At 48.4% G+C, this 20,757-nt stretch overlaps 1 protein-coding gene across 4 annotated transcripts in view; it reads right to left on the bottom strand.

The window, feature by feature from the left end:
• Positions 1 to 6,022: 6,022 nt before the first annotated feature.
• ATP10A (ATPase phospholipid transporting 10A (putative)) overlaps positions 6,023 to 20,757 on the bottom strand; it is a 192,894-nt gene continuing 178,159 nt past the window's right edge. For 2 of the 4 annotated variants that reach the window (XM_088829724.1, XM_055417668.2), the window contains 7 exons: positions 18,841 to 18,917; positions 15,296 to 15,421; positions 11,536 to 11,736; positions 8,208 to 8,288; positions 8,025 to 8,129; positions 7,442 to 7,629; positions 6,023 to 7,298 (listed from right to left, as the gene is read on the bottom strand). In XM_088829724.1, coding sequence (XP_088685850.1) covers positions 6,680 to 7,298; positions 7,442 to 7,629; positions 8,025 to 8,129; positions 8,208 to 8,288; positions 11,536 to 11,736; positions 15,296 to 15,421; positions 18,841 to 18,917 — 1,397 coding nt within the window. In that variant the 3' untranslated portion in view covers positions 6,023 to 6,679. Of the gene's footprint in view, positions 7,299 to 7,441; positions 7,630 to 8,024; positions 8,174 to 8,207; positions 8,527 to 11,535; positions 11,737 to 15,295; positions 15,422 to 18,840; positions 18,918 to 20,757 lie in introns of those variants that run through there. The other 2 variants (XM_055417669.2, XM_055417670.2) reach the window with 2 other exon arrangements.

Raw genomic sequence — 20,757 nt, 5'->3', positions numbered from 1 at the left:
TGCTGGGAAAGGTTGGGGGCGGGAGGAGAAGGGGACGACCAAGAATGAGATGGCTGGATGGCATCACCGACTCTGTGGACATGAGTTTGAGTGAACTCCAGGAGTTGGTGATGGACAGGGAGGCCTGGTGTGCTGTGATTCATGGGTTCGCGGAGAGTCGGACACGACTTAGTGACTGAACTGAACTGAACTGAACTTTCATCAAGAGGCTTTTTAGTTCCTCTTCACTTTCTGGCATAAGGGTGGTGTCATCTGCATATCTGAGATTATTGATATTTCTCCCAGCAATCTTGCTTCCAGCTTGTGCTTCCTCCGGCCCAGCGTTTCTCATGATGTACTCTTTATATAATTTAAATAAGCAGGGTGACAATATACAACCTTGATGTACTCTTTTCTTATTTGGAACCAGTCTGTTTTTCCATGTCCAGTTCTAACTGTTGCTTCTTGACCTGTGTACAGATTTCTCAAGATGCAGGTCACGTGGTCTGATATTCCCATCTCTTTCAGAATTTTCCACAGTTTATTGTGATCCATGCAGTCAAAAGCTTTGGCACAGTGGGATGCTTTAGAGAGATCCTCTGTTCAGTTCAGTTCCTCAGTCGTGTTTGACTCTTTGCAACCCCATGAATCGCAGCTCGCCAGGCCTCCCTGTTCTAAGGTATCTCAAATAAATACATCTAACTAGGATTATTGGGTGTGTTAATTTAAATGTGCTGCTGCTGCTAAGTCACTTCAGTCGTGTCTGACTCTGTGCGACCCCATAGATGGCAGCCCACCAGGCTCCCCCATCCCTGGGATTTTCTAGGCAAGAGTACTGGAGTGGCTTGCCATTGCCTTCTCCGAATTTAAATGTAATCATTCATAATTCTGGTTATTTCAACCAAGTTTCTTTTATAGATTATACCGTAATCAGATATTTAACCATATCTTTTAAGGCTTTTGTGGTTTATAGATAGCTATTTTTGTACTCTGATGCTATTACAAAAAGTGCTTCATCATCAAGAAGATTCATAAGGCTACGGAAACTGTTGTAACAGTTGCATATCAAGATGATGGCTATGAAAGGATTCCAGCCCACACAGACTTAAAACAAGTAGCTGTCTTGCCCTGGGATCCCTAGATCAGGCATCCAGAGATTTTTACTCCCTGACCAGTGGGATTTATGTGCTAGTCAGACTTGAAGTAGTTACAGAAGATACACTGTTAACCCTCTACTTCCCACAAGAATATGGGTATAAAATTTCTGAGAGGGGAATGAAAGACAAGGGAAGGGGGCAGGGTACAACCTTTAAAAGAATGACATTGAGGAAATTAACTTGTTAGAACTAGGTCCAAGATGGTGGAAGATTCAACATCCAGTAGACTGTGAGCCTCAGTCTATGTTCACTGTAACACATCAGCTAAATGACACACTCACCAGCATCATGACAGTTTCCAGGCTGACAATGAAATGTCAAAAAGTGTGCAGTAGCCCGATCCCTGGAAATTCCTGCCTCTTCCCCCAAATAGTTGGAATAATCCTCCAACGCAGCCTATGGAATTAACTAGCCCATAAAAATTAATCACTCTATATTTCGGGGTCTTTTTCTTCTGAGATGGCCCACTCTCTGTCTGGGAAGTTTATTTCTCCCAAGGCCATTTTCACCTTTTGAGATGGAATGTGTATTTCTTTAAATAAATCCATTTCTTACCTATCACTGAATTCTTTCTGCAATGAGACATTAAAGAACCTGAGCTTCAGTAAGTCCTGAGACCGGGTGTGTGATTTCAACCAAAAGACAGTGGGTTGAAGCCCCAGTCCTGGTTTTGGCTGGGTTCCTGGTTTTGCTTGGTTCAAGTTGCATCTGAGGTGCAGTTTCAATATGTGTAAGGAGGGATAATTTGGCCTCTAATTCCAATATTCATTATTTTTAAAAGTTCATATCTTATTGCGTTACCTCAAAATTCCAGGAAATATTAAATAATACTGGATTATAACAAGAAACTTTCCTTTAACTCTGTTTCCAGTAGGAGCTTTCCTTTCTATTTCTTCCAACTTTCCTTATCTGTTTCTAACCTTCTAAGGCCTCTAGTGTTTTACTATAAACATTAGTACTAGGAGCCATCAAACATTTCTTGAGTGTGTTCTAAGAGTTAGGTTCTGTGCTAGTGTCAAGGGTGTCAGGTGAGAATGACATAACATCTGACCTCCAAGAACTTAAAACTGGTTTTGCTCAGATGGTAGAGAATCCGCCTGCAGTGCAGGAGACCTGGGTTTCATCCTTGGGTTGGGAGGATCCCCTAGAGGAGGACATAGCAACTCCGGTATTCTTGCCTGGAGAATCCCCATGGACAGAGGAGCCTGATGGGCTACAGTTCAAGGGTTCACAGTTGGACAGGACAATGTCAAATGCTTAGTCCAGTCATTCTGCCACCAAAAGCAGAGGCAGCCTCCTTATTTTGGATTTGTGAATAGGATTGGGTGACATGAGATGTATTTCCTAAGACTCTTTTATTTTTCTGGCTGCACTGGGTCTTCATCACTGCCAGTGGGCTTTCTCCATGTGCAACAAGCAGGGGGTACTCTTCATTGAGCACACAGGCTTCTCACTGTGGTGGCTTCTCCTTCTGCAGAGCAGAGGTTCGAGGTGCGCAGGCTTCAGTAGTTGCAGCACGTGGGCTCCAGAGCACAGGCTGGGTAGTTGTGATGCAGTTGCTCTGCAGCATGTGGGATCTCCCCAGATTAGGGATGGAACCCATGTCTCTTGCATTAGTAGGTATATTCGTTTTTTAGTTTGAGGTTTTTTTAATTAATTAATTATTTTAATTGGAGGCTAATTACTTTACAATATTGTATGGGTTTTGCCATACATTGACATGAATCCGCCCTGGGTGTACATGTGTTCCCCATCCTGAATCCCCTTCCCACCTCCCTTTCCACCCCATCCCTCTGGGTCATCCCAGTGCACCAGCCCTGAGCACCCTGTCTCATGCATCAAACCTGGACTGGCGATTCATTTCACATGTGATAATATACATGTTTCAACGCTATTCTCTCAAATCATCCTACCCTCTCCTTCTCCCACAGAGTCCAAAAGTCTGTTCTATACATCTGTGTCTCTTTTGCTGTCTTGCATATAGGGTCATCCTTGCCATCTTTCTAAATTCCATATATATGCATTGATATGCTATACTGGTGTTTTTCTTTCTGGCTTACTTCACTCTGTATAATAGGCTCCAGTTTCACCACCTCATTAGAACTGATTAAAACGCACTCTTTTTAATGGCTGAGTAATATACCATTGTGTATATGTACCACAGCTTTCTTATCCATTCGTCTGCCGATGGACATCTAGGTTGCTTCCATGTCCTGGCTATTGTAAACAGTGCCGCGATGAACATTGGGGTACATGTGTCTCTTTCAATTCTGGTTTCCTCGGTGTGTATGCCCAGCAGTGGGATTGCTGGCTTGTATGGCAGTTCTATTTCCAGTTTTTCAAGAAATCTCCACACTGTTCTCCATAGTGGCTGTACTAGTTTGCATTCCCACCAACGGTGTAAGAGGGTTCCCTTTTCTCGGCACCCTCTCCAGCATTTAGTTTGTAGACTTTTGCATAGCAGCCATTCTGACCAGAGTGAGATGGTACCTCATTGTAGTTTTGATTTGCATTTCTCTGATTATGAGTGATGTTGAGCATCTTTTCATGTGTTTGTTAGCCATCTGTATGTCTTCTTTGGAGAAATGTCTGTTCAGTTCTTTGGCCTAGTAGGCATATTCGTAGCCACTGGACCACCAGTGAAGTCCTCCCAGGGCTCTTTTAAGTTCATGGGAGTTCATAAACTCCCATGGATTTCATCTCTAGTGTGGAATTCGTCTCTAGTATGATTATTTGAGATCAAACTTAGCTATTTGCGATGTATTATTGTAGGCTTCTAGAAACATTCTTCATCCTTTGGGCAGCTAACAGCTTTTTTATGATGCTTTTTTTTTTTTCTCTGAAGTGGCCTTGATAGGCATATTCACAAGTGTCTTTCTGGATCATTCCATTACCCAGGAGGAAGTATCTATGGAGGTAAAACATCTTTATTTTCGGCTGTGCTGGCTCTTTGTCACTTTGTGGGGGCTCCCTCTAGTTGCGGCGAGCAGGGGCTACTCGTTCCGGTGTGCCGGCTTCTCACCGCAGTGCCTTCTGTGGTGAAGCACAGGCTCTGGGCACACAGGCTTCAGGCAGTGGTGCATGCATTCAGTTGCTCTGCAGATTCTGGCATCTTCTCAGACTAGGGATGAAACCCATGTCCCCTGCATCACAGAAGGATTCTTATCCACTGCGCCACCAGAGAAGTCACGGTAAGATGTTTTTGGAAAGAAGATAATTGTGAGTGCAGGAAAGTCTGGAAGCTGTTTGAACTCTCAGATAAATAGTGTCTAGTTCTTCTTGTACTTTGTACTAACAATTCTTAATTCAGGAAACAGTAGAGTTATGCATATTCCCAAGGAAATTCCTTTCATATGTGTTGCTCCAAAAACATGAAGTAACCTCAGGCATGCGGGTGGGGGTGGGTTGAGATGGGATCACCTTCAGTCCTGGGCATTGATGGCTGCTGAAATCCCTCCCCTTCCTCTCCTCTCTTGTCCCTCTAACAGACTCAGATATTACTGAGTATCCACATATGCAGCCCAGGTAGTTGGAGAGAAGCTGACCTCTCTCCTAGATCCAGCTTGGAGCCCATCAGGACATTCCCCGCAATTTGCCAGTCCTGCAACCTGGGAGAGGTAGAGAAAACCACGGCTGCTCAGTATATGGAGAGTGACGCCCTCTCCCCTCTGGAGCATGATGCGAGCACTTGTCCTGGGATGGTTCTAGCCATGTCATCACCAGGAACAGAGCCAGTCTTGAGACTGCGCTGACCTCAGAGAGCTGGGCACCGGAAGGAAGGGGAAACCCGAGGTCTGAGTTGCGTGTTCAGTTGCCTCGGGGCCCACCTCTCTGGCCTTGCAGACGAGCCCTGTCTTTCTTTCCATCTGACCTATGAGGCATGTGAAAACATGCAGAAATGCCTCGTGCAATGAGCCACATACACTGGGTAATGCCACTCTACCTGGCATGCTATGCTCAGAAACAGCACAGTCCTGAGATCCTCCAACCTCCACACACTGCAGCTCTGGGGACACGCTCCACGGGCCCTGGACATTCTGCTCACTTCACACCCCTAGGCTGAGCAAGCAGGCAACTCACAGTGGCTGGCAGAGCCAAAGAGATGGTTCTGAAGAGGAAATACTACATAGCTGCCTCAAATTCTTATCATCTCTTCCTTCCCTTTTTCTGTTTAGAGAGATGGCAGTCGTGACTCATAACACAAAAAGGTAAAAAGCCCAGCCTCTTGGCAGGAAGCGTCTTATAGGTGCTGATGCCTGGTGCAGGTAGAGCCCGTGTCAATGTCCCAGTGTGCAGCCTGCATGTCACCCAACTGCTTACTTCATGGAATCTAAAAGAACCTGCCATGAAGAAGTGTCCCAGAGTACTCAGAATGTGTTCTGTTAGTGCAGCAAAGAGCAGGACCCTACGGGGTTTTCCTAGGACGGCCCCTCCCCATATTCTCGGTGACAGCTGCTCTCTGAAGTACCTAGATCATAGCATCGAATGCATATTTCCTGAGTTTTCCAGATGCTGGAACTAACAGCAGATGGAAGAAATGAACTGCATGATGACCAAAAGCCTCCAGACTTTCTGGCACCTAAGGACTGATCACCATCAACCAATCAGAGAATTGTCACAGCTGATCACAGATCCTGGAATGCCCCTTCTTCACATGGCTTTTAAAAATGTTTTGTGGAAATCCTTGGGGTGTTCACAGTATTTTTGGGTACAAGCCACCTGATCTCTTTGCTTGGTCCTGCAGTAAACATTTCTCTGCTCCAAACTCCAACATTTTGGTTTGTTTGGCCTGCCTGCATACTGGGCACACGAACAGGTCATTAGTAACATTAGGTAACATAATAATAACATCACACAATAGTGGCAACTGGACATGATTTCTTTGCAAAGTGAAGGCTGTTTATTGCTTTTTAGGATTTTAACAGGCAAGAACCTACATAGGAATTATAATACCTACAGGTGATCTTTACCAAATGCCTGCATAGAAATGAATGTTGGAATGTATTCTGTGTGTGTCTGCTTTCCCAGAGTTCTCAGTTTCCCTTTCCTGGTGAAGCAGAGACCCTACCCTCCTAGTGGTGGGAATGACAGACAGACAGGATCTCCGCCAAAGCCACGTGTGTGCCCGTCACCTCCTCCTACCCCATCCACACTCGCCTGGGGTTCCCTGTGCTCATACCTGTTTACACTCAGGGAAAGCAAAGGTCACACATACTGAAGCAAACCAAACAGACTGCATTTTCTTTAATAAAATGAGATGAAAAAATAAATCTAAACACACCTTATCAAGTGTCATTCTTCTTTAAACTTTTATATAAGATAAAGCTCTTATTTTTCTTTTCAGTATACTGTATTTAAAATTTTTAAAAAATAAACTTTCTTTTTTTGGTACCTTTCATTTCCTGTGTCAGCCTCGGAAATATATAAAATATATCTCACTAGAACTCTGTGCAAATAATAAACAAATAATATTAACATCTTTCAAAAAAAGCATTTCAAGGTTTTCACTCTGCACTGCCAGCCACGCTTCTTGGAAGGAGGTCCTAGAAGCAGTCTGTTGTCTGCCCGCTCAAGCCACAGAGGTCCCGGTCGGGTGGCGCGGAGCCAGGCAGGAAGTCGCCGTCGCGCTTGTCCATGGGCAGACCGCTCCGGGAGAACTGCAGGACGCTGCCCAGCCCACCGACCAGGGACAGCGAGGACATCCAGTTGAGGGAGCTGAGGCCGGGCACGCCGAAGACGGACGGCAGCGGGGCTGGCTGGCTGGCGCTCACGGGTTTCATCCTGGAGCCCCCCGGACAGCCCTCCACGGCCACCGACCCAGGCGAGGAGGACTGCAAGGGCTGGCTGCTCAGCCCGACCGGCAGGGTGCCCTCCCTCCGCGGCATGCCCACATCCACTGCGCTGGGCTCCCCACCAGCCTCGGGGGAGCAGGCCGGCTGCCGCGTGCCCTGGGACACCCGTGAGCTGCAGTCCGGGGAGACGGACTGAGCCGCGCTGATGCTCCTCTGTCCTGGTGGCTCGGTCCTTGCTTCTCCCAGGATGTGCTCCTGAGCAGAGGTCTCTCTGGGAGCCCTGAATTTCCTGGGGGACCTCTTGGCTAACTGCCGTCCCAGCTGCAGTGGGGTAGGGAAAAGGGTCCCCTGCAGGGCTTTGATAAACAACCTGGAAATAAAATACAGAGCACAGTCAGCCACTGCTGCCGCGAAGCCTTTGAGCTTCTGAGATTTGAATGGTGCAGAAGCACAGCACAGACAGTGCTTTCCGAGCCCACATGGGACCTGAAGGCTGCTGTCTGGGACACATACCTGGGCAGTAGTGCAGCCACGGGCGCTAGCAGACAAATGGAGTAAAACACGGGGTCGCCCATTAGCGTCTGCATGGTCCAGTAGGGGTTGGAGGGAGGGTAGCACGTGGCGCAGGAAGCGTTGTAAATCAAAGCCACAGTGAAAAATAAAATGACACTGAAGCCACAAGCCGTCCAGTTGAGCCACGTCTGAGGGGTAAGGAGAAAAACAGGGCTTCTGTTTCAAGAAAAATGTACCGGTCCTCCTAGAGCAGGCACAGTGTTCTCAGAGGGCAGAGTGGGAACAGGGTGGTCAGCGTGAACACAGGCTGGGCGATGGAAGCTAGGGGCCGGGGGAAGGAGGGGTAAGCAGAGCTGGGTGGAGGGGCTCGGCGGGCAGGAGCCCAGTGCTGCCCAGGACAGGCGCGGGCTGTGGGCTGGAGCTGCCCCTACCCAGGCTTGGGTCCATGTGGCCAGCCCGGGGACCCGATTTGTTCTCATCACAGAGAGGCTGGCTTTGCAAAACCCTGCTCAGGCTCACAGACTGGGCATGTTAGTAAGGGCTCACAGACCAGCCCCCTTCTGGGTGGTCCCACGCTGCTCACCCAGGTCTTGGTCTCGATGCCCAGGTGCAGGAGGAAGGTGAACAGGGCGATGGCAGTGACGGGGGTGCCCCAGGTGAAGATGTCTGTGTCGGAGTCATAGTAGGCCTGAAAGACAGCGGGGTCCTCTGTCTGCGCGTCACTGGATGAAGCTGGTGGGAAAGGTCTGGTTAGGGGCCAACTTACCAGGTAGGGAATGAAAAAGCACACGAGGCTCTGGAAGGCAGCATCGGCCATATTCAGCCAGAATGTGCGAGGCCGATATTCCTGAGACACAAGAACAAGCACAGGGATTACAGGGACGGCCTCATCTCTTCACACGGTTTTCCAGTCACCCCCGGGGGCCATGAAAGCACAAGCTGGGCACCCCAGGGAAACCTGCTAACTCAGGCCTTGGAGAGGGAGGTCCCGGGGGCTGGGGGCCTGGTGGAAAAACACTATGGAAAGGCTCCACACGGGTCCTTGAGGCTGAGTTGGTCACTGACAGCATCTGGGTCTGCAAGGCCTGTTACAAAAGGAAAAAGATGAAATGCATTCTAAAATCCCATGAGGAATTTCCCTAGCCAGGGACTAGAGCATGAAATTCTGGCAGCCTTTCCAACCTGAGTTCTTCTATTTTGTCAGGGCTTTGCTTCCCTCTGTTGGTGGACCCCCTAGAATGTTTCTTAAAAAAGAGTTATTTTAACATTAAATCACAGATGTCTCCTAATGTTAAAATCAATCAGCTGCATAGAAAAGGCAAAAATGACTTTGAAATGGACTAATCAAGTCTTCCTTTTCTGGGTGCCCACATCTGTATCTGACCCTGCTGAGCTCTGAGCTGCAAGAACGAGCACTGGCCCACTGGACACTCAGAACCAAGCACCGAGCAAAGCCAGCCCCTTCCTGTTAGTCCCCAGAACAAACTCACCTAGGAGGTGAGACCTGGCTGAGTACAGGAGCATCCCCAGGTGACGAGTAGAGACCCTCATCTACCTGACCCTCTGTAGGCCCCATCCCAGGCTGCCCACGGTAAGTCAGGTGTTCAGCTGTGTCTGACTCTTTGCCATCCCATGAACTGCAGACTGCCGGGCTCTTCTGTTCAGGGAATTTTCTAGGCAAGAATACTACAGAGGGTTGCCAGTTCCTACTCTAGGGGATCTTTTCCACCCTGGGATTGAACCCTTATCTCCTGTGTTTCCTGCATTGGCAGGTGGATTCTTTACCACTGCACCACCTGGGAAGCCCGGTGGGAAGTCAGCGCTTCAGTAAATCAGTTCTGAATTATTTAGAGACCACTGTGGGAGATGCAGGGCTCTGTTCCCTGGGCACATGTTTAATTCCAATCAGCCCAATAAAAGCACTGACGTGGCTTTTTTACTGACCAGCAGGGACAGCTGGGAGTCAGCATGCCAATCCATGCAGTGTATTGATGGAGACATGTATTTACATTATCTGTTTGTGTTCACTTGGTTTTCCCAGGGTTTCCCTATGGGTTTATCTTCTCATTAATCCCTATTCAAAGGAAATCACATTTCTTTTGGGGATGTTTTAGAAAAACCCCTGCTTTGCCTATAGTCATCCCACATGTCCTTGACCTGTATTCCAAATGGGCTTTCCTTGGGCTCCTGGAACCTCTTAGTGTAAAGACAGTTTTCACCTTGGTATACTTTCAAAAGAGCTTCCCAGGTGGCTCTAGTGGTAAAGAACCCACTTGCCAGTGCAGGAGACACAGAGCTGTGGGTTCGATCCTAGATGAAGGAAGAGCCCTTGGAAGAGGGCATGGCAACCCACTCCAGTATTTTGCCTGGAGAATCCCAAGGACAGAATTCCGTAGAGCCTGGTGGGTTATAGTCCATAATGGTGCAAAGAGTCGGACACGACTGTAGTAACTTAGCACACACGCACGCATAGTTTTAAAAAAGTCTTTTCTTTCTCTCTTTTTTTAAGCTTTAGGTAAATTGATATAAAGAAACTACACACACTTTCAATGTAAACATTTTGATGAGTTGGGGCCCATATATACACCTCTGATACCATCACAACCAATCAACTCTTTCTACTTAAATCCACTGTAGTCAAGTAGATAGAAGTCATTGTTTTCCTCCCACTGGTCAGATTCTACATTTTTTACTCTTCCAGTGCCCATTTTTTGGAGAAGAGTTTTTAAATTTTATTGGAGTATAGTTGCACAATGTACAATGTGTTAGTAACACAACATTGTACAACACTGTACAAGATTGGTTCCAAATAGGAAAAGGAGTACGTCAAGCTTGTATATTGTCACCCTGCTTGTTTAACTTATATGCAGAGTACATCATGAGGAACGCTGGGCTGGAAGAAGCAAAAGCTGGAATCAAGATTGCTGGGAGAAATATCAATAACCTCAGATATGCAGATGACACCACCCTTTATGGCAGAAAGTGAAGAGGAACTCAAAAGCCTCTTGATGAAAGTGAAAGAGGAGAGTGAAAAGGTTGGCTTGAAGCTCAGCATTCAGTAAACAAAGATCATGGCATCTGGTCCCATCACTTCATGGGAAATAGATGGAGAAACAGTAGAAACAGTGTCAGACTTTATTTTTTGGGGCTCCAAAATCACTGCGGATGCTGATTGCAGCCATGAAATTAAAAGACGCTTACTCCTTGGAAGGAAAGTTATGACCAACCTAGATAGCATATTAAAAAGCAGAGATATTACTTTGCCAACAAAGGTCCGTCTAGTCAAGGCTATGGTTTTTCCAGTGGTCATGTATGGATGTGAGAGCTGGACTGTGAAGAAAGCTGATCGCCCAAAAATTGATGCTTTTGAACTGTGGTGTTAGAGAAGACTCTTGAGAGTCCCTTGGACTGCAAGGAGATCCAACCAGTCCATTCTAAAGGAGATCAGTCCTGGTTCTTCACTGGAAGGACTGATGCTAAAGCTGAAACTCCAACACTTTGGCCACCTCATGCGATGAGTTGACTCACTGGAAAAGATGCTGGGAGGGATTGTGGGCAGGAGGAGAAGGGGACGACAGAGAATGAGATGGCTGGATGGCATCACCGACTCGATGGACATGAGTTTGAGTGAACTCCGGGAGTTGGTGATGGACAGGGAGGCCTGGCGTGCTGTGATTCATGGGGTTGCAAAGAGTCGGACACGACTGAGCGACTGAACTGTACTGACACACACACACACACACACACACACATTCTTCTTCAGATTCTTCACCCTCATAGATACCGAGTAGAATTCCCTGTAATACAGGGTAGGCCCTTGCTGGTGATCTGTTTTATATACAGTGTGTGTATGTTGTGGTCCCAAGCTCCCAATTTACTCCTCCATGCCATATCTCTCCTTTGGTAACAAAAGTTTGTTTTCAAAATCAGTGAATCTGTTTTTTAAACAACTGCATTTGTATCATTTTTAAGAAGTGGATTCCACATCTGAGTGATCTCATATGGTATCTCCCCTGCTCTGACTGCCCAGGGTGTCCACAGAAAGGGCGGCGCAGGACCTGCCCATGCAGGGCTGCTGCGGGGCCGGGGCTCACCTCCATGTTCTGGCCACTCTGGTAGAGCTGCGGCTCGGCGAGCAGCACGTCGGCCGGCACGTCCTTGTCCAGCACCCCAGTCACGAGCTGGGGGAGCGACGAGAAGAGCAGGTTAAAGAAGATCAGGTACCACTGGTCAATCATGGTGGACGCGGAGAAGCCACAGTAGAACTGGAACCAGAACAGGAGGCCGACGAACATCTGTGGTCAAAAGAAGGGTGGGGTGGCGATTCTCAGCTGCCCCGCGAACTCCCGTCCCAGAAGGCCAAGAGGCTTGCAGAGCCTGGCTGGAAAGACTGAAGATGTGTGCGGAGATTGTCCCCAGAGACAGCTCTCACCTTGGTGCTCTGTCTCTCCCTCCCCTCCTGCATCCCTCCAGAATCTGCAGGGCAGCAACAGCAGCTGGGGATTCCCACCAACAGCCCTCAGAGGGATGCAATCTTGTGGCCAAAGGGCCACAGATCATAAGAAAACAAAATAAAGCTCTGGAGGGGTCTAGCGTGGCTCACGTCAAGAGGGCCAGCTGGGTACATCACCCACCACCAGGCTTCTTTCCTTGAGCTCCTCTTTGGGACCACACCCTGGATGCTGCCTTCCTCTCTTTAATGAGGAACAGTGCACAGTTACTGACTCTGGTGGAGGGGAGGACGCACACACAGGCACGGTGGTAATTGTGACTTTGACTGAGCCCTGGCATCTGCCGGGTACTCTGCTGTGGGGGTGAGCAACTGCAAAGCATTCCGACACTTACTAGCTATGCAAGCTGGCACAGATCATTTAGCTACTCTGCCTCAGTGACCTTGTCCATGACATGGGCACACCAGCGGTACTCAGCTGTCGGCTGTGGTGAGAATTAATGACTAATGCGCCTTGAAGCACTCACAAGAGCTCCCTACATGCTGAGACGCTCATCAGCATCATCTGTGGTTGTTACTGTCAGGAGAACAGCTATTTCCTTCGTCTGAGGCTCAAGCAGGGCCGGCGTGCTCACCCCATTTAGAGGAAAAGAAACTAAGGTCCAAGGTGTCAAATGACTGGACAGTGGTCATTGAATGAGTAACAAACCCATCTTGATCAACCACTTGGGGGTCTTGGCCTGGAGTGAAGAACATTCTCTGCTGGACACCACAGACAGTGGCCTGGGTGTGGGTTCTGGAGCTGCTGCTGTGCACATTTCTGACCTTGAGGTGGTCACTTAACCTCTTTGAGTTAGAGCTCAGAGACATTTCACATTTCTTGACCTTAAAAATGGCTTGATCCTATGATTAGGAAAAAAAGACAGTCTACACTGGTAACACCTCTAGTGACCCAGATCTTCCAAGTTTCAGTCTATGCCCTGATGCAATTCTTCCCCTCCACCCTGAAAATTGACAAACTTGGCTTCTTCACTAACTTTCTTCCCTTTTCCACACCCACACTTGCTTATCGGTCTTCTGTCTCCTCAGGTGCAGCCTAGTGACTCATCAGTAAGCAAGTGGAGTCAAAAAGGAGAAAAAGTACTTAGATAACTGAGATTTTTTTTTTCATGTAGTACTCAAAGCCTTCTCAAACCACTGTTGCTATGGAAACTTTCCTTCTCTACTCCTTACTGGAAGGCAGGCGAACTTATTCTGAAAACAAATGAATTTCTCACTTTGGAAGGCAGAGTGATTATTTCTGAACTTCTCAAGTAGAGTAAGTGCTTGTTCACAGAGGCCTTGCATCTGATACAGAATAAAAAGAGGCCTCTTCTCCTTCCTTGCCCCCTTCCCGAGGGCAGATTCGCTGCGGCACACAGGAGGCACTGTCCATTCCGGTAGCCACTCTGGGTCTCTTCTACAACTGAAATATTGAATGCCTCCCCCTCATTCTGAGAAGTTTTTGTTAGGAATTACAGAGAGCAGAGTTCAATTCCTATGTTTTGTTTTCAGATAAAGAAAACAAAATCCAAAGGAGGCAAATAACTTGCTCCAGATTGCACAGCTAATGACTGAGAGAAACGGGGCTGGGATTCCAGCCTGCCCAGCCCCACTCACCTTTATTCAAAGCACCACCTACCCCTTCGGGAGCTGGGAGCCTCTCGGTTTGCAACTCTGTGCGAGGAGGAGGTGGTGCTGGGGAGGCAACACCAGGCAGTCAGTAGCAAGGGGATCTGACGAGGTCAGGGACAGCACAGCAGAGCCCTGCATGGATTGAGTCCCAGGCAGAACCCAATCTGAATTAATTTCCAGGACCTAACCTATAAAATTAGACACGCTTTTGACTTTGGAGCTATGGGTCCAGCAGGGCAGATCTACGGGACTACTCTGAAGAGTCAGCTACTCCAAGAGTTTACTTATTTTGTCTCCTTGCCTCCTATCAGAGGCAAGAGGGACAAGCAGCAATCCAGCAAGTTCTCAGCAGAATGTCTATACCTCACAAGTAGGGTAGGGTACTGAGATAGCCATGTGGTCCATTCTGGAGGCTCTTGCTGCCACACAGCTGTCTGCCAAGGACACATTAGTGAAGGAACTAAGAATTACATGTTAGGGTCAGCAGGAAATAGACCAGGGCCCTGAATCAGAGTCCCTGAAAAAACAGAACTGTCCTGAGACAAGCAGGTCTGCGCACAGCCTAACTGAAAGGTCAAGTACAGAATGAGCTGGCCCGAGGGGTGTCTACCTGCCAGCAGAGAAGGTGACAGCCCCTTCCTGCTGGCCCAGGGTAGGCGTGATTTTTGCCATTTATTTCTACTTCATTAAATCTGGGCCCAAAGCTTCAATGTCATAATTGCTATATCAAAGTCCATTTGTATCTGAATAAACAAACTGCTATGAAATCAGTTTGCTACTGCTGCTAAGTCACTTCAGTCGTGTCCGACTCTGTGTGACCCCACAGACAGAAGCCCACCAGGCTCCCGTCCCCGGGATTCTCCAGGCAAGAACACTGGAGTGGGTTGCCATTTCCTTCTCCAGAAATCAGTTTAGGTCACAATAAAATTTTTACCATTTCACTACCTCATTCACTGGTTCTGTAATCCTAGATTTATAAGCAAAAGTACTTTATTTGTGTATTTATTGAGATGCTGCAGCGGGCTAGGTGTGTAGTAGAGCGTAGCAGAGTTGTAGAGTCAGTGTCTAGTGCGGAAGCTTCCTGAATAGGAAACTATGGTAAAACGTGATGACGCCTGTGGTTGATGAATGAACACAGAAGCAACGGTGCAGCCATAGGCGTAGGTACACTTATGGCGGCCAGGGGGATGAGGAAAGGCTTCTCGAAGATGGTGGGCAATCTCAACAGCCCAGCCAAGTCTTCTCATGCTGACCCAGGACTGCCAACTACACATCCACTCATCAGATGAGCCCATGTGCTTTGAGAGAGCACCGATCAGGGCATCCTGTCTGTGGGCGCCTCAGGAGACCACTCCTGAGAGAGACAGGGACAGAGCGGTAAAAGGCCTGGAAACTGGAGTCAGCTGAGCGGGGGCAGAAAGGAGCCTCGACCACTCACTGATGAGGACTTCATGCAAACTCCTGGACCCCGTGGTCACTCTACTTATTATAAAGCTGCAAGTGGACTTCCTCCTTGGATCTGTTTCCATGCTCAGAGCGGCAAGTGAGTTAAGACTTCTGAGACTGAGGGTGCAAGGTAAGACCAGGCCTGGGAAAAATCCACAGAAGCCCAATGGGGGTGGAACCAACGGGAGGCTGTGGGATGGCCCGCAGACCACGTTCAGTTAACAGTCCTGTGAATCTCACGGATTTCACATCAAAAATCCTCGACACTGGCATCAAATACATACTGTGTTTTTGTAGAAGAAGTACAGCACCATGTTGGCAAGCCGGGAATAGCACCAATGTCCATGAACGATCAACAGTCTCTCGAGGTATCGGAACTTGGGCACCGCAAAGTCGCTGGCCATCACTGCCTTGAGAGGGAGAGAGTGCCAGTTATTGGTGCTGCTTCACTGCACCTGAGGTCCGTCTTAACTCCCCACAAACACAAGGCGCAACAGGGATGCAGAAATCCAGTGTGAGCTGGCTGTTACCACTGTCTCTAGGATGAACGCTTGCATTTAAGAAAAATCCAGTATCAACCACACTCTAGTTTAAGGATACTGCTCTGCTGCTAAGTCGCTTCAGTCATGTCCGATTCCGTGCGACCCCACAGACGTCAGCCCTCCAGGTTCCCCTGTCCCTGGGATTCTCCAGGCAAGAACACTGGAGTGGGTTGCCATTTATTTAAGATTTCAAATATATGTAATTGATGTATTTGTAAAGTTCTTGCTTTTTCTTTCCCATGCTTTCTTTTTTTTTAAGCAAACTAAAAAAAATATGGAGCTGTATGAAGTTTCCCTGCTTCTTCCCACTCTCTGATGTTTTATTCATCTATATCATATTAGGATCCCAACCCAAAGATGAAGCAAAGCTGCCCCTTAGGTATGCCTCAGGGACAGACAGACAGCTGTCCTGCGAGGTGTCCTCTGGGCCGCTCTCCCCAAGAGCCACGGGTAATGAGCAAGGCCAGGCCCATGGATGCCCTGCGCGCCAAAAGCCCAGTCTCAGGATGCCCACTGCAGGGCACTGGACATGGCCTGAAAGGACAGTGGGATGGATGGCAGGCTTCCTCTGCAGACAGGAAAGAGCCCGGGGGAGGAAGCTTGCCTTTACTTCACTGAACACCACATTCTACACAACTGAACTAACTGGGCCAGACACTGCCATCCTAATGACAATGTCTGTGTCCAGAGTAACTTGGAACACATCATTATTTGGGAATGAATTTCATTATTTGAGGGAAAAATCCAAATTCCAAAAATCTTTGAAAATGTCAAAGATGCATTTTTGCTTATCTTTGAAGGTTATTCTACACAAACATTTAAGTCTGCTTTTCAAATTTTACAGGCTTCCCTTAAATATCACTTAGAAAAGAGCAGGTGATGATACTGTCCCATTTATGAAACAGAGTAACATCACTACACATGACAGAAGAGAATGAAGCCTTAGAATGTCTGCTTTCTGAACCCAAACGTAAGGATCTGAAAGCAAACAGTATCTTTACCCCTCTTCCTGTCAACATGTGGCAGCCTTAAGGGTTTTGTGCATCTTTTCTTCCTTCGTTTACTCCACAATTCATCCTCTCAAAAATCATGTATTAAGATGCTCCGGTTGCCAGACACAGACTTGGAGACAGATGCCGTCACATGTGCTCCCTGTCTTCAATGTTCTAAATACTGAGGGGTTGGTGTTAAGTCAGAGTTAAGGAGAGGCCCCAGGGCTGTTTGAGAAGCAGCCCCGACCTTGAGAACTGCAGGTATGCCCCTCCTTCCAGGCCCCACTGGCCTTTCCTCCACCCTTTGGCCCAGCTTCCCGCCTCCACACCCCGAACACACTCCTCACTCCTCCGTCACGGTGGCCTCCCCATCACATCCTCCCATCACACCCTCAGCAGAGAAACTCGTGTTGCTCTTTCACAGCATTCAGCCCTGGTTCCCAGTCAGTGTGACCCACGGGGTGCTCAAAAAACATGGTCGACCAGATGGCGCCTCAAAGACTGGGTGTCTCAGAGTGACAGGATCCCCTTGGCCCTTTCTATTCCCTTGCCTGGGACACCTTTTCCACCCTGGCTGAACTGGGGAGCTGCAACTACCATCACTTTTCCTCAGACACTCAGCTTGGACTCCGCGGCTCCCTATGGCCACAGTGCCCCACACAGTGTGTGTTCCACACAACATTCCCTTGCTTACTGGACTAACAAGCAAGTGGGGCCACATTCCCCTGGGGAATCTGAGCTCTTAGAACAGAAGGAGAAAGTGTCGAGTCTTACTGTCACTTTACATAATGCGCCCTCAATAAAGAAGTGTAACTTCAAGTAAATACGGAAGCATCCAGTAACACTCCATGCAGAAGTCACGTCCACTCACAGCTGAGTCTCAGTAAGAACCCTACAGTCTGGCTGATCCCCACACCTCCTTCATGGCTCACTGAATCCTCCGGCTCCTGCCCTGAGGCCCTGCAGTGGACACAGCTCATGCCCTTCCTCACCAGCATGCTCAATCTTCCAGACCCTGATACAAAGTAGAGTCTCTGGTTGCATTTCTCTGCATGATGGTTTACAAGCACTGCCCTGGGCAGGTTTTCATTCTAGGAAATGAGTACAAAGGAGGCAATGCTGAAAAAATCAGATGGAATTAACCCTTTTTCTCATTCAATAGACATTTTTGAGCTCCCCCATGTGATGTCACAGAGAAGGCAATGGCACCCCACTCTAGTACTCTTGACTGGAAAATCCCACGGGCAGAGGAGCCTGGTAGGCTGCAGTCCATGGGGTCGCCAAGAGTCAGACATGACTAACCGACTTCACTTTCACTTTTCACTTTCATGCATTGGAGAAGGAAATAGCAAACCACTCCAGTGTTCTTGCCTGGAGAATCCCAGGGACGGCAGAGCCTGGTGGGCTGCCGTCTATGGGGTCGCACAGAGTCGGACACGACTGAAGCGACTTAGCAGCAGCAGCAGCATGTGATGTCACTGGCAGGAGGGGCAAGGATAAGTCCCAGCTGGATTCCATTTTCAGTTTTATGGAGGAAGAAAACATGTGCAGTAACATAACCCAAGTCAGACGAGGCGCAGGAGGAGAGTTACGTGCTGAGGATGAGCCTGAGATGGAGCAACTGTGCTTCTGGCTCAGGACTTCCCATCAGACTGATTTCAGTGTCAAGTGAGAAAATCAATGAGCCTGCACAGGCATGGCACATACGAGTTACAGGGTGAACACATCAATGAACAACCGATGACCAGTGTGAACAACGTCTTGATTGTTAAAAGAAGACAACTGGATAGACTGCTCCCAAAAGTCTCTACCAAGTTAAAAATACTGTAATTCAAACTCAATCAAATGTAGAACTGCTACAGCCAAAAGAAGTACATTTATAATGAACCCATTTATTCATCATCTGGATCACACACGGAGAACCAACGTAGTGGCAAATGAAAAACACAGAGATCAATTTGCACACAAGGGAGGATAGCTTCACTCCATCTTCATGGTGACACCAAGACACAACAGCCCTATAGCAAAGTCCACGGTATCACCAATGTTCAGGAGCAATAAAAAAAGGCTTCCAGAGACGACCCACTCCAGGCCACCTTGCCAAAGAAACAGATTTACAGGCACATTCACTGCACGGCTTCACCAACATGAAGAGCCGCCTGCCACCTGGTCTACTGCCGGCTTAGCAGCAGGCGAGCAAGGTCCAAACCTTCAGCTCTGCAGGACAGCTCACAGGGAGGCCAGCGCAGCTCAGTGGGAGCCCTTTGGTCGCCCAGGACAGCCCCCTGTCCTTACCTGCATGCCCTCCTGGCCTGAGATTCCCACGCCCACATCTGCCACCTGGATCATGCTGACGTCATTGGCTCCATCTCCTAGAACAGCACAGGCAGGGAGAATTATGAGCTAAGATGTACATGATTAAACATGCTTGGTGGATCTTCACGGGACTCCGGTGTGAGCTGGGAACTGTGAAGGGTCCTAGGGAGGAGTGAGGAAGAGGCAGTGCAGTCCCTGCCCCAGGGGAGCTGGGTTATGCAGTCAGAACAAACCTGGTGGGAGGCTTGGACCCACCAGCCACACCAGGAAGAATCTGAGAAAGCAGAGGCCAGCGCCCCTTTCCAGTTAGGACATGTTCCAAGCTACTGGCTCAGACACCAGTAGAGCCCTTCACGGGACATCTAGCACAGAATAGGATCACCACCTTCACTGTTACTTCCTGACCCACTCTAGGCTTTGTCACATGTCAGTCAAGGCTACTTCCATTCATACTCCTCTGAGTAGTTTTCTAAACTGAACAAAGGAGGTTAAATCCTGCCCAGCAAACTGTGGAACTCTGTTTGCACACTCAGGTCTGGCTAGCTTATTAGTTACCATGCCCACCCTTGAGCTCTCTAAGCATGTAATTAAGGAGACCATCTATGTATTTAGTCAAATTGCTGATAGAAAGTGTGTAGGAACACAGGGTCAGAGCTCTCAACGTCTTTGGGGAAAGACAACCGGAGACTTAAAGTCATTATCATTCAGTGACTGTTCTTGGAACAGGGCGGCAGAAGGGAATACATCACAGACTACCTCCCCCATTTCAAACACGTAAAAAGTACAGGTATATAAAGTCACAGTGACTCAGATGTATGTCCTTCCTCTGTGATTCCTCTGTTCTTTACTGCACAGGGCCCAACCTGGAGAATGAGTCAGTATTTGTCCAGCTGAAATTCTGTGGAGCAGTAACCTCTGCAGCTCTTCCCAGAATGTCCCATTCACACTGAGATGTGTGGGCGATGATGCTCTCGGATTATTAACTGCTAGATGCCCAGGTCAAGGTCATATTCATGCCTTAAACTCACAGAAAGAAATGAGCTCAAAGTCGATGGGTCTTTACCTTTCCTTTCCCTTTTGACATTCTGTTTTGTTTTTTCTTTCTAACCAGCCTTTTTCTTTCGCCAGTTTCCTAAGTGAAGGCCACACACCAGTGATGCGGTGGCTGAGTGAGCCGGGCCCTGACCAGGCAGTGAGAATGTGCTGTATCATGTTCAGGGTCTCACACCTGGCCCACTGGGGGACGCTGACCTCATGTTACAGCTGAGGCTGGAGCAAAGAGGAGCAGAGTTATCGGTTAGGGTGCAGACCCGGACTCAAACTCCTCAGCTTCTGCCTCCGACATGTGCTCAGAGAGACCTAAAGGCCTGTCTGGGCACATGAGGGCAAAGGTGGTCCTGAGACAGCCTCTGTGAAGAGGGGCCATCCTAGAAGAGCTGCCTGTCTTATCTCAGCTGGAACCAGGGAGCTGTGGGTGAACACACACTCATCCCCCTCAGCGGTTACCATGCCCTGGGGATGTGCAGGTCCATCTCCATGACAGCCATGCTAAGGACATCACCAGCCTCAACTGCCCCGATGAGGTGACAGGGTGGCAATTCCTACATCACCAAGGGGGGGCTATCGCAGACTGCCTGTAGAAAATATGGTAATTATTACTGATTGGTGAGGAAGCTTTATTTCAGAGCAAACTCTCACTTAGGTGTGCATTCTATATGCAGGAAGACCAAACTACTTGATATCGGGGAATCCTGGGGAACCCTTTTCCTAGGCTACCTGCAGTCTCTCCCAGCTCTCCCCAGCAGGTGGGGCTGCCACATCCCTGAACCTCCCTGGAGATTGGACTTGAATCAGAGTGGGTGGGGAGACAGGTAGGTGCGGGTGCAGACTGGAGAG

This window comes from Moschus berezovskii, chromosome 21 (assembly GCF_049115385.1).
Source record: "Moschus berezovskii isolate FMDL1 chromosome 21, NW_MosBer_1.0, whole genome shotgun sequence".
Classification (NCBI taxonomy): Eukaryota; Metazoa; Chordata; class Mammalia; order Artiodactyla; family Moschidae; genus Moschus; species Moschus berezovskii.
The sequence above is the reverse complement of the archived record's forward strand: the minus strand, read 5'-3'. Positions and strand labels throughout refer to the sequence as shown.